Here is a 13,906-nt window from a genome sequence, read left to right on the forward strand (position 1 = left end):
AGAGTCAATGTTAAGAAAGAGATGCACATTGCCATTTCATAAATACTACCCAGTATTTTTGGTGAATTATGTTAGCATTATTTATTAAACAAGCCCACCTACCCATTAAGAGGCACTAACAAAAATACCTTGAATTTCTCCCCCCTTTTAAAAAAACATTTATGTTAAATTTTTACTTTTTCGAAATCATTTTATTTGCATTTTACAAAGTCTTTTACTTTTTTTTTCAAATTGCTTTCACATTCAAATAATTTCTATAAAATGTGTTGTCATGTATTTTTACTATTTTGATCAAGCCAATTGGTTTGGAAAATGATTAAAAATAATACAAATTGGATCAACTTTGTTTTTATTTTGTCCCATTTTTTCCTTTTCAAATTTATAATCTTTTGTAAAATATCGCACTGCCATGGAACTTATTTTGGACAGAGGGGAGACATTTGACAGGTCAATGGAGGCATAGACCCAAAAAGTTTGGGAACCCCTGCTTTACCAATTTGATTCACCAGTAAGAGTGGGTCCATCTGTGACCCACTGTGGTGCTGTGGTCCCTCAGGTACTGTGAGGGAACCTGCGCCAACATGAGTGGATTGAAGAAGCAGAAAGTTGACAGTGAATGCCGAGTGTTCAACAAAGAACGGACTGCAAAATACTTCTCACAGAAGTTGGAACAAAGGCTATATGTTTAATTTGTAAGGAAAGTGTCACAGTGTTCAAAGAATAGCCAGCAGCCAAATCACCCTGCAACACAACTGGCAGCCCCACTGAAGCTCAGCAGGTGTGAGCCTGGCCAGTACCTGGATGGGAGACCTCCTGGGAAAAACTAAGGTTGCTGCTGAAAGAGGTGTTAGTGGGGCCAGCACCCACCTGGATGATGTGACGGCAGCCATAGTGCGCCAGAACCCCACCACACATCAGCTACCAGTGGGGAGGAGAGCAGAGTAATGAAGCCAATTCAGAGATGAGGATTATTAGGAGGCCATGATTGGTAAGGGCCAATGGGAAATTTGGCCAGGACGCCGGGGTTACAACCCTACTCTTTTCGAGAAACGCGCTGGGATTTTTAATGACCACATAGAGTCAGAACCTCGGTTTTACGTCTCATCCGAAGGACGGCGCCTGTTTACAGTATAGTGTCCCCGTCACTATTCTGGGGCATTAGGACCCACATGGACAGCAAGGTGAGCGCTCCCTGCTGGCCCCACTAACACCTCTTCCGGCAGCAACCTTGTAGCAACAGACGTCCAAACCACTGTGTATCTTGCCTTCTGCCAGTTGCTTCCCAGGTTAGATACCAGCTCCTCTGCTATCATGTACTAGATAAAGCAGTTAGAAAATGGATGGATTATGTGCTTAAGGTGTAATTGACGTTACTGTGGCTTTTAAAAAGTAGTTTAAATAACCCCTCCTTGCACATAAATACCCCCTCCCCTATATCTATACACACATTAAAAGGACACCGGGTATTCTGAAAGCATCAGTCAGAATTTACTGAAGGAGCAAGGTGAATGGGGATATTACAGTACTGAAGACAATATTACCCGCACTACATTTTCAGGAACTCATACAAAGAATAAGAAACACTCAAGAACTTAGGTTTAACAAGAAAATATTTTACATGATTCTTCCTGTCATAACACACACAGTCTCATCCCTCTTCCCATAAGTTCTTACATTATGAAGACCCACCCACATCTCCGCTCCACAGTCTTTGGCTTGATTAATGTAAGTCCCCAAAGAAAGGCTGAAAATGTCTGCCCATCCCAATAAGATATCTATATTCTTATTATAAATGAAAAATGTTCACACAAAATACTGGTTATACTAATGTTTGCTTAAATCTAGAAGGAATTGACCCACTGATGACTTAGTTCACAAGGCTAGAAATGTTTGTGTAATAGATCCCACAGCTCAGTGCCCACTGTCTTGTGGTGTTCAGACAGAGAGTTCAAGCAGCAGAGGAAATGACATCACACACAGCAGCATTGTAGGCACAGCCTGGAACAGCACACTGATAGCAGAGCAGGTTTGGAGATCCCCTAGAAAGAGAGAGAGAGAGAGAATCTTTTACACTAGATCGGCTTTCTTACAGAGTCATCTCAGCTTGCTTCGAGGTGCCACCCTTTACCCCAACACAGCTCCGTTCACACGTCAGACCCCCCCACTCTGAGACGGCTTGACCCCTCAGCACCTCTCTGCTGGCCGGCTATTCTCTTTACAAGGCACTGTGCCCTACCTCACTGGGAAGCGGTTTGTAAAGAGAGAAAACAGATGCTGCACAAAGAGAAGTGGATGTCTGACAGTTTTGAAGCTCTCTGGGATTTGTACAGTAATGCCTGAATGCAACTGATACGCATTCCACTCGCGTCTCTGTCCTACTTGCATTCCCACGCGCACACCCTTCAACAAACGCTCATGCCGCAAATAATACACCTTTCACCGTTTACTCCCCTCACTATTTTAGCTCTCCTCTTTTCTCACTTCCCCGCTCACTATTGCGGATACTCATCGAGCTCCCAAGTGCGCCTTATTCTCTTGCTTAAACTTCGGTATTCGATCTCCTAGCCTGCTCCTCGTTTTCGACTTCGCCGTGTGATTTGGATTGTTGCTTCCTCGTTGTCTCTCCGTGTTCTGACCTACTCACTTATTTCCTGGTATTCGTTTTTGCTTGGTGATTCGGCTTAGTGTTTTTCTCTGTCTCCTGAGTCCTGCACAGGATCCATTCACCCTATCAGCCTCATCCTGACAGCAACTCTAGATGTGATGAGCTACTAAGCATCCACATAAGCAGAAGGGACAAAAGTAGTCTGATCTCAACTTCATTCTTATGTTCTTGTACCTCATCACAGGAAGCACTATAATTTGGGGCATCACTTCAGCATGACACTGGGTGTGAGCAGCCTGTATTGAATCTCACACGTTCTTTTCCAAGTGTTCCAGAGTTAGTGGAGAGCAGGAATTAGCCTGCTGGAGTCCAGGTGAAAAAGTAGGACTGCAAGAAATTTCACTCTGCTAAGAGAAGCAGGAAGTGTCAGCAGATGCTAGCCCATCCCAGCATCACTGAGCTAGTCCTGGCTCTGGGTTTCGTACCTGAAATCTGACTGAGAAGCTCCTGCATCAGAGCAAACTGAGGATCTAATCAGCAGAACTTTGACAACATAATGCACACCCTCTGCCAGATGGCTGCTAAACTGTCATGTTTGTATGTTGCTGCAGGAAAGGAGGAAATGGTTTAGGTCTATGATTTACTTTTAAGCAGGAAGCTGCCGGGCAGTAATAATGTTAGAAAGTACACAATATTGAATTAATCCAGTAATCCATTACATGAAAAGATGATCTGCAAGATGAGCAAAGTACATTGCTTTGCAGACTCACAAGGGTGGATGGATTGGTGATGGTGCAAGTGGGTTTATTAATGATAAAGTGTATTGGTATTGGTGTAGTCAAGGCCTGTCTGCAGTGATGGAGGGGTGAATATCCTGCATTTAGTGGACAGAACAACGAGGTGAGACTCACTCTTTCCCACGGTCCTGCTCATATTGGTGGACTTGCCGCTCTGGCTGATCATGCAGATGTAGTTGTAGGCCTTGTCATCAGACAGGCCTGTGAGATAGAGGCGGCACATGCTGCTTCCTGTCAGACTGACGTTGACCCGGTTCTTGAAGGTGCTGTCGGGTTGAGCGCTGGGGTCGGTGCTGCCCATCAGCTTGCTGTCCTGCGTGAAGTTGCAGACCGGGTTGGGGGAGGGGCTGGAGACCTCATACTTACAGTCCATCCTCAGGTTGTTCTCCTTGGTCAGGCAGGGGTACAGTTCTGTCACTTTCTGCGCCAGAGATACCACTGCAAAGGACACAGACATGGTAAACACCGGCTCGAGCTCCTGATTTCCCCAAACCTTGTGGCATGGATTTTAACTAAATACACATTTTATTGTGGAGGAAAGCCATTGTTCAGATGAGCCTGTTTGTCAGGATTTATGATCTTGACAAGACACAGCCCCAGACCTGAAGGGAGGGGCTGCCTCCACAATGCAAATACTTTTCTGTTCCATTAAATCCATGAAATCTGCATTTACAAATTTACAATTTACAAACTTGGGTCACAGTCTCAGCACTGGGTTCTTCCTGGCTGGCATAATTTGAAAAATAGAACAGATGTTTGACAGGATAATTCCCTTTCAGGTTCTGAGAATGCACAATCCTTAACTGCAGGCTGCAGCACTGAAATATTCTGTATCCAGCAGGTGCTAATCTGTCACTGTGACAGCCAAAGGAGCAGGAGCTATAATACAGAGGCACAGCTGACAGACTGAGTCTCTGTGTGGTCCTTTGGCCAGCACACGAATCAGCTCCTCGGGTCAATAAGATGCTCAACCACAACAGGTTCAGTTTCCCACATTTTGCTCTTTGTTCAGTCCGGAAACTGACTACATTAGCACAGATGTAATTTATTATTACACAACTGATTCATAATAATAATAATAATAATAATAATAATAATAATAATAATAATAATAATAATAATAATAATAATAAACTTTATTGTATATAGCACCTTTAAAGGTGGCTTCTCAAAGTGTTCTACAGAAAGACAACAACAATAAAAAAATACATAAGATAAACACAATGAGACTGTGTAGATGGTGGTACTAAATACTGTACAGTAGGAAGTAGAAGCAGTGTACTAGGGAAACTGGTACCGCAGTACTGACCTGAAGAGCGCTGTGGAACCAGAGCGACACTCACAGGCTTCCCCCTGGTCGGATATGGGCTTCACCCTTGAAATACCCCTTTTAAGAGCAATGTTTGCTAGAAGACTTTCACACACAGGTAACAGAGTGCCCCCTGCAGGGCACCCATGGAACAGCATGACAGGGGGAAGAGTTTGTGACAGATTGGGGCAGAAGCCAAGTTTCTTACCGGAAAAAAGGAGGATCAGCGTGGGAGAGAGATACATCCTGGTAGCTCTGATCAGCTGCTGAGCCAGAAAGGAAATGTCAGTGAATAGACTTGAACATGTAGACATTTCTCACTCCATCAATGGCCTCCAGCAGAGAAGCAGATGGGACAAAGAGAATGACAAGATCACTGAAACCCATCTGTTCCAATATCACCACATCACACATGAATCAGAAATCTCTTCTGGGCAAAACGTACATATTTATGGAAAAAAGAAACGCAACATTTTCTGGAATGAGAATACTATAGTTATAGTATATGTACTTTCATATACTATAGAGGAGGAGAGCAGAGTAATGAAGCCAATTCATAGATGGGGATTATTAGGAGGCCATGATTGGTAAGGGCCAATGGGAAATTGGCCAGGACACCAATTTCCCATAGGGGTCACCCCTACTCTTTTCATGAAATGCCCTGGGATTTTTAATGACCACAGAGAGTCAGGACCTCGGTTTTACATCTCATCTGAAGGACGGTGCCTGTTTACAGTATAGTGTCCCCGTCGCTATACTGGGGCATTAGGACCCACAAGGACCACAGGGTGAGCGCCCCCTGCTGGCCCCAATAACACCTCTTCCAGCAGCAACCTTAGTTTTTCCCAGGAGGTCTCCCATCCAGGTACTGGCCAGGCTCACACCTGCTGAGCTCCAGTGGGGCTGCTAGTTGTGAGTTACAGGGTGATATGGCTGCTGGAAATGGTACTTTAAGAGGTCAGGGTGCACAAAAATAAAAAGACTTTTAGCTAATAATTTCATGTTTGCGCATAAGAACTCATACGACAGTTTTTTTAAAAAGAACTTGACCATATGTTCACTTCTGTTATGTGAAAATAAAAATACTTTTACAATATTGCTGCAGTCTGCACGTGTTCGACGGTAGAGTTTCCAATGTTGTTTTGCTGATGTGTTATGAACTACCTGGGTCAACTTTGTACATAGTGCCCCTTATGAAACATCCTAGACGTGCTAGTTAAAGCCTCTTTGTGAGAACATGCAATTGTTTGCTCACTTTTTAAGTGAACATTAAGCTACACCCGCAACTCTTCTGAATAGGGTATTGTAGCGCCCTCGCCTGGCGTTGCGGCCGAAGAGCGCCCGGCTGGGCAGGACAGGGACTAGGAGAGCCGCTGACCAATTGTGGAACAGGTGTACACAGTGGCGAGATCATGTAGTTTCCCTGGTTTTGCACCCCTTTTATACATGTACCCAATTACACCCTGTGTAACTGTACCCGAATAGACCCCAGTGTGTGGTACCGTAACCGTCTCCCCTCTGTTGCCGTTGCTGTGCCGGAAGATTGATCGATTCATAAAGCGCCGTGTTCTCAGTGAACAAGAGCCTGGATTCCTGCCTCCATCCTCGCCGAAGCCGTCGCGTTACAGGATGATATCGGCGACAAATTGGATTTTTTAAACGCCCAGAAGGTACTGGTATTAAATGCGAAATCAACCGCCGCCCCCCGCCCGGGCAAACAGAAACAAAATTGCGGACATTGTGATCATCGCACCAGTAACAAGGCGCTTGAGCTCAATGGACAGGGTCACCTGGGGGCAGAGTCGCCGTACACGATCACGCGTTCAGCCGAAAAAGAAGCCGCTATATTCCGGGAACGAAAGCAGCTGGGAAGTTACTTTCAACAGCACAAACCGGCACAAACGCAGCACTAAAGGCACAAACGGACAAACCTACTGGTAGGGGGGCCAGATTCACGGAGCTTCTTGTCCCGTCTACGGTGTACCCTGCTTTGCGCCTGTTGCTTGCCAGGCTCTGGTTCCCCCGCGCTTAGAGACGGGTGAACGGATTTGGGAAAGACGAATTCCACCGTCTGCTCACTTTGAAGACACGTCTGAAACCTGTAATGCTGATCGGTCAGTCACACTTCCGCCTTTATTAAAGGGATGTCAGTTTACAAATCGCTGCCTCGCCTTTAGAACGATCCGTTTATCATCCCTGATTCCCCATTCTGCGCAGGACTTCCGTAGAATTGTCCCAGTGACTCCCGAACAGAGTCAGATGATGAGCAGTAGTCACAAGTTTTTAAGTCCAGCGAAAAACAGGCAAGTTACGAAAGTGTTACGAAAGTTAACCGTGTGTAGTAAAGCAATTCCCTCTCTGGGGAAAACAAGTAAAAATTGAAGAACTGGAATGTTCTGTGTCAATGTGTTAAAAACACCATCCTTCTAATGACACCAGTTTTCTCGTGGTTAAGAATACGAAGCCACTTGGCCATTTCAGCCCCGCGGGGAAACGCCCCAGCCTCTCCTAACGGGGAGCCTAGTAAGTGCAGTGCTGTAGGGTATGAGCTGTCTGCAGTGGAGGTAGATCGGAGTGAAGGCAACTAAAAACGATAAAGACAAAACCATTTCGCTTCGAATCTACACTCAAACCCTCAATACTAGCAAGACTGGTTACATAATTAGTGCTCGTAGACAAAACCTCAAGACACACACGAATTTCCTATTAATATATATATATAAAATAGTCTCTCTGTTGTGTTTAAATGCACTATGAAGCAGTTAGGAGAAGAAAATCACCTGGTCTCTATAGTACACAGAATAAAAATGACGAACTAAACCAAGGTTTATTACTAAACAAAACTAATAATATATAAGTTCATAATCGTGTGTTGTCAAGGGATAAAACCCATATCTGTAAGAGACAGAGCATCGAGCTGCCTATTGATATTTGAATGTGCAATCATAGAGCTCATCAAAATTAATCAAAATTAAACGTTTTTACAAATTATGCATACAAAATACAACATCCATCATAATTGTATAACGGTATATACGCCACTACTATTAGAATACTCTTACAATTGTCGTTAAGACAACAGCAAAGAGGAGTGAAACATTAAAGAAGACAAGAACTAGCTACACTGCAGCTACTGTACATGAATTCTACGGAAATATGAGCTTGGATCTCATATTAGCAGGGTACGTTAACGTGTACAAAATGGTGAGTATACAGACCGGGGTAAAGTTAGCTCGAAGTTCGAAAACGATTTTGGCACGCCTGTAGCGCTTTCACGAAACCTCTTAGAATTGCGAGAATGCTTGTTTTGTGTATAAAATACATTGTGGATGCTTTCTCAGCCTTTACTTTTTCGTTTTTATGACATTTTTTTGACCAAGCACGAATATTCTTTTGTCCATATCTTCGCAATGGAAGCACAGAACGCCGTCAAACCAAATGCATTTTAAAGACCACGACTTGTGGATATTTCCACACTCTTTACATCAAACTATCAGTGAGCTAATTATCTTTTTTTAAACCTCCGGTTTTTCATCGATGCGTAATTACGCACGAACTGGAACCCGGGGGACCGCTGTGTGCACACGTTCACAAAGCGAGAAATACTGTTCAATACGGCTTCGTGCGAAAAACCCGTATATGACCATAGGAAGCAGAATAGCGCGGTCTCCAATTACCCAGACTGTAAGCACGGGAATAAAGCTTTGTTTGATTTCTGAAACCCTTCCTTAACGCCCTGTTTTCATTCAGGTAAGGGTCAACTATATTGAAAATACTACTGACAGCAGGAAGATTAAAATATTCTTTACTCAGCAGCTTATTAAAAACAGCTCCCATGATGTTCAAACCGATTTTTTACACAGAACACTGACACAGCTTTGTGTTCTGAATCTCTTTTTCTCATGCTTTTATTTAATATGGCACAATGCACTGGGATAGGGGTATTCTGTTCACAAACCAATAGCATTTAAACCACAGCACCCACAATGCTGCAAGTGTTTTGCACACTAAGCAGGTCCTCTGACTTTTCCCAGCTTTGTTTTGGGTTGTGGAACCTTTCTTTATATTTTTTAGGATTTTCTGAAGATAACACTACAGGTAATACACTGGGATAGGTGGGTCATCTTCATGGCTCAATAGCATTTCAAATACAGCACCCACACTGCTGTACCCAAGTGTTTTACACACCAGACAGGCCCCCGAACCTCGTACAACCTTGCTGTGGCTGTGGCCCCTTTCTTTAATTTTTTATGATTTTTTGAAGATAACACTACAGGTAATACACTGGGATAGGTGGGTCGTCTTCATGGCTCAATAGCATTTCAAATACAGCACCCACACTGCTGAAACCAAGTGTTTTACACACCAGACAGCCCCCAGAACCTTATACAACCTTCCTGTGGTTGTGGCCCCTTTCTTTATTTTTTTAATAAGAATTTTAGTTTTTCAATATGGCACCATTAGACAGGCGGTACATGGGGATTGGGGGGTGCTATTCATGAGTCAATAGCTCTTCAAGCACAACAGCCACAGTGCTGCAACCAGGTGTTTTACACCAGACATTTCCCCTAACCTTATACAACCTCGCTTTGAGTTGTGGAACATTTATTTATTTTTTAATTGTTTTTTTGACTGTAATCAAGTGTTGTGCTCACTAGGCAGGCCTCCTGACCTTTCACAGTCATGCTTTGTTGTGTGCAACTTTAATTATCTTTTTAGGATTTTTTGAACATGGCAACTTCCACCGAGACGGGTGGGGGGTGTGGGGGTGCTCTTCAATAGTTTTTTCATCTATACACACAAACGGATGTAACCAAGACACTCAGAACCTGTCACGCAGGGGCTGACTGCTGAGGATAGGGATCCAATGCGGTGCCCTTGGTAGGGTTGGCGCGAGACGCAGGCGTAGTCGGAGTAAACAGGCAGGGGCCCGAGTCCGGGAAGGCGTAGTACAGGCGTAGGCACAGAATCGACAGGCGAAGGCGTAGTCGAGGGACTGGCAGGGGTCGGAGTCCGGGAAGGCGTAGAAGTTGCGTCGGTAGGCAGAGGCGTAAATGAAGAGACAGGCTGGGGTCAGGATCCGAGAAAGCGTAAAACAGGCGAAGGTACAAAATCGAGTGGCTAAAGCAGTTGTCGGAAAAGCGGGGTCGAGGTCCAGGGGAGAAGTCATAGTAAGGCAAAGGCGTAGTTAGTAGGTAAGCTCCGGGAGAGAATCTCAATCGTGAGCAATGACCGGGGGACAGATGAGGGTTTAAGTAGAGGACTGATTGACATGTGCACGTTTGGTATGGGGAGAGCTCGAGGGAATGCGGGAGCGCTTGCCTGCGTGAGGGAGATTCATGACAGAACCAACAGAATCAACCTGAACTCATAGAAAAACAAGAATGCCCCCGAGACACCTGAATCCCCCTCCGGGACCACTCTGGTATCAACACCCCCAAACCCATCCATACCAGCTTACAAGATTCAGAATCGGTGCAACCCTCCAACCTGGACCAAGAGCAGGATGGGACAAGAATCTGCACCACACTACGTACACAGGTTTGTATTTTTGGCTGAAGATGAAAATGTCTAACATAGATTGTTTTGGTTCTAGCAAACAATAAAAATAGTTGTTAAAATCCAAACACACATAATGAGATCACTCTCTGTCAGTATGTGTAACATTCTGGGTCTGGGCTCCTCTGTATTTGGGCTAAAGAGAGTTCAACAACATTTATTAAATGCACTGACATCATAATCTGACAAGATCCATTGTTTAGGGGAGACTTGACCACCCACTGTCCCCCTGGTATCGTGAAGCTCATTGTCCTTTAGCTTTCCAAAACCAGAATCACTTGGGACTCCGGGGGGATCGGTGTATGCAAAATATGAATTCCTTATGCAAGAAATTGTATATGGTCAATATAGCGATCATATCTTATCAGCAGATGGTAATCTCCAAGGAACAAGTAATAGGTTTATTCCACGCTGAAAAATGATCAAATGATTGATGAACCCAAGTGATTTGAAAGAAATGTTAAACAACTCAAAGCGAGGTTGTATAAGGTTAGGGGAGCTGTCTGGTGTGTAAAACACCTGGTTGCAGCACTGTGGCTGTTGTGCTTGAAGAGCTATTGACTCGTGAAGAGCACGATGTACTATCCCCATGTACCGCCTGTCTAATGGTGCCATATTGAAAAACTCATAAAAAAATAAAGAAAGGGGCCACAACCACAGCAAGGTTGTATAAGGTTCTGGGGCCTGTCTGGTGTGTAAAACACTTGGGTACAGCAGTGTGGGTGCTGTATTTGAAATGCTATTGAGCCATGAAGACGACCCACCTGTCCCAGTGTATTACCTGTAGTGCTATCTTCAGAAAATCATTACAAAATAAAGAAAGGGGCCACAGCCACAGCAAGGTTGTACGAGGTTCGGGGGCCTGTCTGGTGTGTAAAACACTTGGTTTCAGCAGAGTGGGTGCTGTATTTGAAATGCTATTGAGCCATGAAGACGACCCATCTGTCCCAGTGTATTACCTGTAGTGTAATCTTCAGAAAATCATAAAAAATTAAAGAAAGGGGCCACAGCCACAGCAAGGTTGTATAAGGTTCTGGGGGCTGTCTGGTGTGTAAAACACTTGGTTTCAGCAGTGTGGGTGCTGTATTTGAAATGCTATTGAGCCATGAAGACAACCCACCCATCCCACCTGTAGTGTTATCTTCAGAAAATCATAAAAAAATAAAGGTTCCATAACCCAAAACAAAGCTGGGAATAGTCAGATGACCTGCTTAGTGTGCAAAACACTTACCTGCAGCATTGTGGGTGCTGTGGTTTAAATGCTATTGGTTTGTGAACAGAATACCCCTATCCCAGTGCATTGTGCCACATTAAATAAAAGCAAGAGAAAAAGAGATTCAGAACACAAAGCTGTGTCAGTGTTCTGTGTAAAAAATCGGTTTGAACATCATGGGAGCTGTTTTTAATAAGCTGCTGAGTAAAGAATATTTTAATCTTCCTGCTGTCAGTAGTATTTTCAATATAGTTGACCCTTACCTGAATGAAAACAGGACGTAAAGGAAGGGTTTCAGAAACCAAACAAAGCTTTATTCCCGTGCTTACAGTCTGGGTAATTGGAGACCGCGCTGTTCTGCTTCCTATGGTCATATACGGGTTTTTCGCATGAAGCCGTATTGAACAGTATTTCTCGCTTTGTGAACGTGTGCACACAGCGGTCCCCCGGGTTCCAGTTCGTGCGTAATTACGCATCGATGAAAAACCGGAGGTTTAAAAAAAGATAATTAGCTCACCGATAGATTGATGTTAAGGCTGTGGAAATATCCACAAGTCGTGGTCTTTAAAATGCTTTTGGTTTGAAGGCGTTCTGTGCTTCCATTGCGGAGATATGGACAAAAGCATATTCGTGCTTGGTCAAAAAAATGTCATAAAAACGAAAAAGTAAAGGCTGAGAAATCATCCACAATGTATTTTATACACAAAGCAGGTGTTTTTGTAACTCTAAGAGATTTCGTGAAAGCGCTACAGGCGTGCCAAAATCGTTTTCGAACTTCAAGCTAACTTTACCCCGGTGTATACAGTATATATCGCTCGTTTGAGCGAGTATTCGTGAGTAAAGTGTTCATTTCACAAGGCACGGATGTAGTTTTCTGGGCGTATTTCTTACAGCTTTGCAGCGAGTTCACCCACCTACCGCCGCGCCTCACATTCCGAATTCCAGTGGTCCTGTTCCGACCTGTATAGAAGCCCGTTTCCGCCACGGAGTAAAAAAAACAACGCGCTGCGGTATCTCAGAATTGCGACATAGTATCTCAGAATTGCGACTTAAAAACTCAGAATTACGACTTTATATCCCACATTTGCGACTTCGAAATAGCCCGTATTTCATTGTCTGTCCTTTGGTTATTGTACCGGATTCGGGTTCCAGGGGCTTGTGCCGTCGCCGCCCCCTCCCTACTGCATGGGCTCGAACCCGGGTCTTGCCAGCGGAGCTAAAGAAGACCTTCTTTTCTAAGTAAAAAAGGACATACAATGGAAATATGTAAAAAGTATAAGTTTCAGCGTTTATAATTGTGAATTCCTCTGGACGTGAAGCGTCTATTTTTGTATCTTATTTCATATTCTGTCTCCGTTTTTGTATTTCTGGTGTTTAAATAAAAACTTTTTTTAAAAGCCCACCGTCCACTATTCCCTCCGGGTACTATGGAAGCCTCACTGGCGGAAATGGGATTCTATATCAATTAGTGTAATTAATTTGATTTTTATCAGGGCACCGTACAAGACATACTGTACAGTGTAAAGGACCGGCCGACATACAGGTTGTACGATCTGGGTGCAGTGAGGTGACGGCACCGCCCTCCCCTGCGCAGGACAGCGATACCGGCCGCCGGGGCTGAAGAAAGTGTTCTGTAGCTCCGTTGGTAAGACCCGGGTTCGAGCCCATACAGTGAGGAAGTAGGGTGGGGGCGGCGAGGGCACAAGCCCTGGAACCCGAATCCGGTACAATAACGAAAGGACAGACAATGAAATATTTCGAAGTCGCAATTCTGAGTTTCTAAGTCGCAATTCTGAGTTTCTAAGTCGCAGTTCTGATTTACCATAGCGCGTTTTTTTTACTCTCTGGCGGAAACGGGCTTCCATAGTATGGGCTTCTATAGGGGACCTGCCTCCCTGCTGCTCGGTCTCGGCCGCTTCATTTTCATCGACTATATGTATTTCGCTATTTCGCAAGCGTTGCCCAATGCTAGAGACACAATTCTTTCCATTTTAAGCAGCTGTCAAGCAATTAATTTGAGCACGTAAAAAAACTGTGAATAAACTCGTACTATCTGTGTTATCCCGCTACAGTATATCTTTAAAATAATCCCTAAAACATGTCTGAGTTATAGTTGCAATTTCAGATCGTAATGGGTTTCCGCTGAAGGAACGGTCTCCAATCTTACCTTCTTATCCCGATGGCGTGTCCGTTGTCGAAGAGAGTTTTTAGATCGGGGCGGGACGGGTTGTGAAGATCTTGCCGAGACAAGAAGGCAGAGCGCCGTGTCCCTCCCATCCTGTTTTTTTTTAACTGCAAAGGTACCTCGATATTTCCCCACAGGATAGCGCGCGGAGTCGAGCTCTGCACCTGGCAAATGTCCTGCTGGCGACCAGTGCCGCCCTGAGCAATTGCAGAACCCGATTTGGACCGTTTTAATGGGT

The 13,906-nt window shown here is 44.4% G+C and overlaps 2 protein-coding genes across 5 annotated transcripts in view; one reads left to right on the top strand and one right to left on the bottom strand.

Annotated features, from left to right (window-relative positions):
* Positions 1–1,464: 1,464 nt before the first annotated feature.
* thy1 (Thy-1 cell surface antigen) lies at positions 1,465–13,774 on the bottom strand. Of its 4 annotated transcripts, none has more exons than XM_088619558.1 (4): positions 13,651–13,774; positions 4,920–4,977; positions 3,517–3,840; positions 1,465–2,039 (listed from the first exon to the last, which is right to left on the bottom strand). In XM_088619558.1, the coding sequence occupies exons 2-4, from the start codon at positions 4,954–4,956 to the stop codon at positions 1,936–1,938; spliced, it is 465 nt and encodes a 154-aa protein (XP_088475684.1). In that variant the 5' UTR covers positions 4,957–4,977; positions 13,651–13,774; the 3' UTR covers positions 1,465–1,935. The 4 variants fall into 4 exon arrangements, with proteins under 4 accessions (XP_088475684.1, XP_088475685.1, XP_088475686.1 ...); XM_088619559.1 differs by having other exon boundaries at positions 4,920–4,974; positions 13,651–13,753; XM_088619560.1 differs by lacking the exon at positions 13,651–13,774 and adding an exon at positions 6,647–6,810 and having other exon boundaries at positions 4,920–4,974.
* Positions 13,112–13,906, top strand: part of LOC148641234 (alpha-2-macroglobulin-like) — a 32,218-nt gene continuing 31,423 nt past the window's right edge. Inside the window, exon 1 of the mRNA XM_088619548.1 lies at positions 13,112–13,128. The gene's annotated coding sequence lies outside the window, so the exon portion shown is untranslated. The remainder of the gene's footprint in view (positions 13,129–13,906) is intronic.

This window comes from Lepisosteus platostomus, chromosome 25 (assembly GCF_059453375.1).
Source record: "Lepisosteus platostomus isolate fLepPlt1 chromosome 25, fLepPlt1.hap1, whole genome shotgun sequence".
Classification (NCBI taxonomy): domain Eukaryota; kingdom Metazoa; phylum Chordata; class Actinopteri; order Semionotiformes; family Lepisosteidae; genus Lepisosteus; species Lepisosteus platostomus.

Bases quoted from the DNA above. Each gene is read 5' to 3' on its own strand.
- thy1 (XM_088619558.1), bottom strand. From the start codon at position 4,956: ATGTATCTCTCTCCCACGCTGATCCTCCTTTTTTCCG. The intron at 3,841-4,919 runs GTAAGAAACTTG...TGTCCTTTGCAG, and splicing joins GCTGATCCTCCTTTTTTCCG to TGGTATCTCTGGCGCAGAAA. The intron at 2,040-3,516 runs GTGAGTCTCACC...CTCTCTTTCTAG, and splicing joins GAGCAGGACCGTGGGAAAGA to GGGATCTCCAAACCTGCTCT.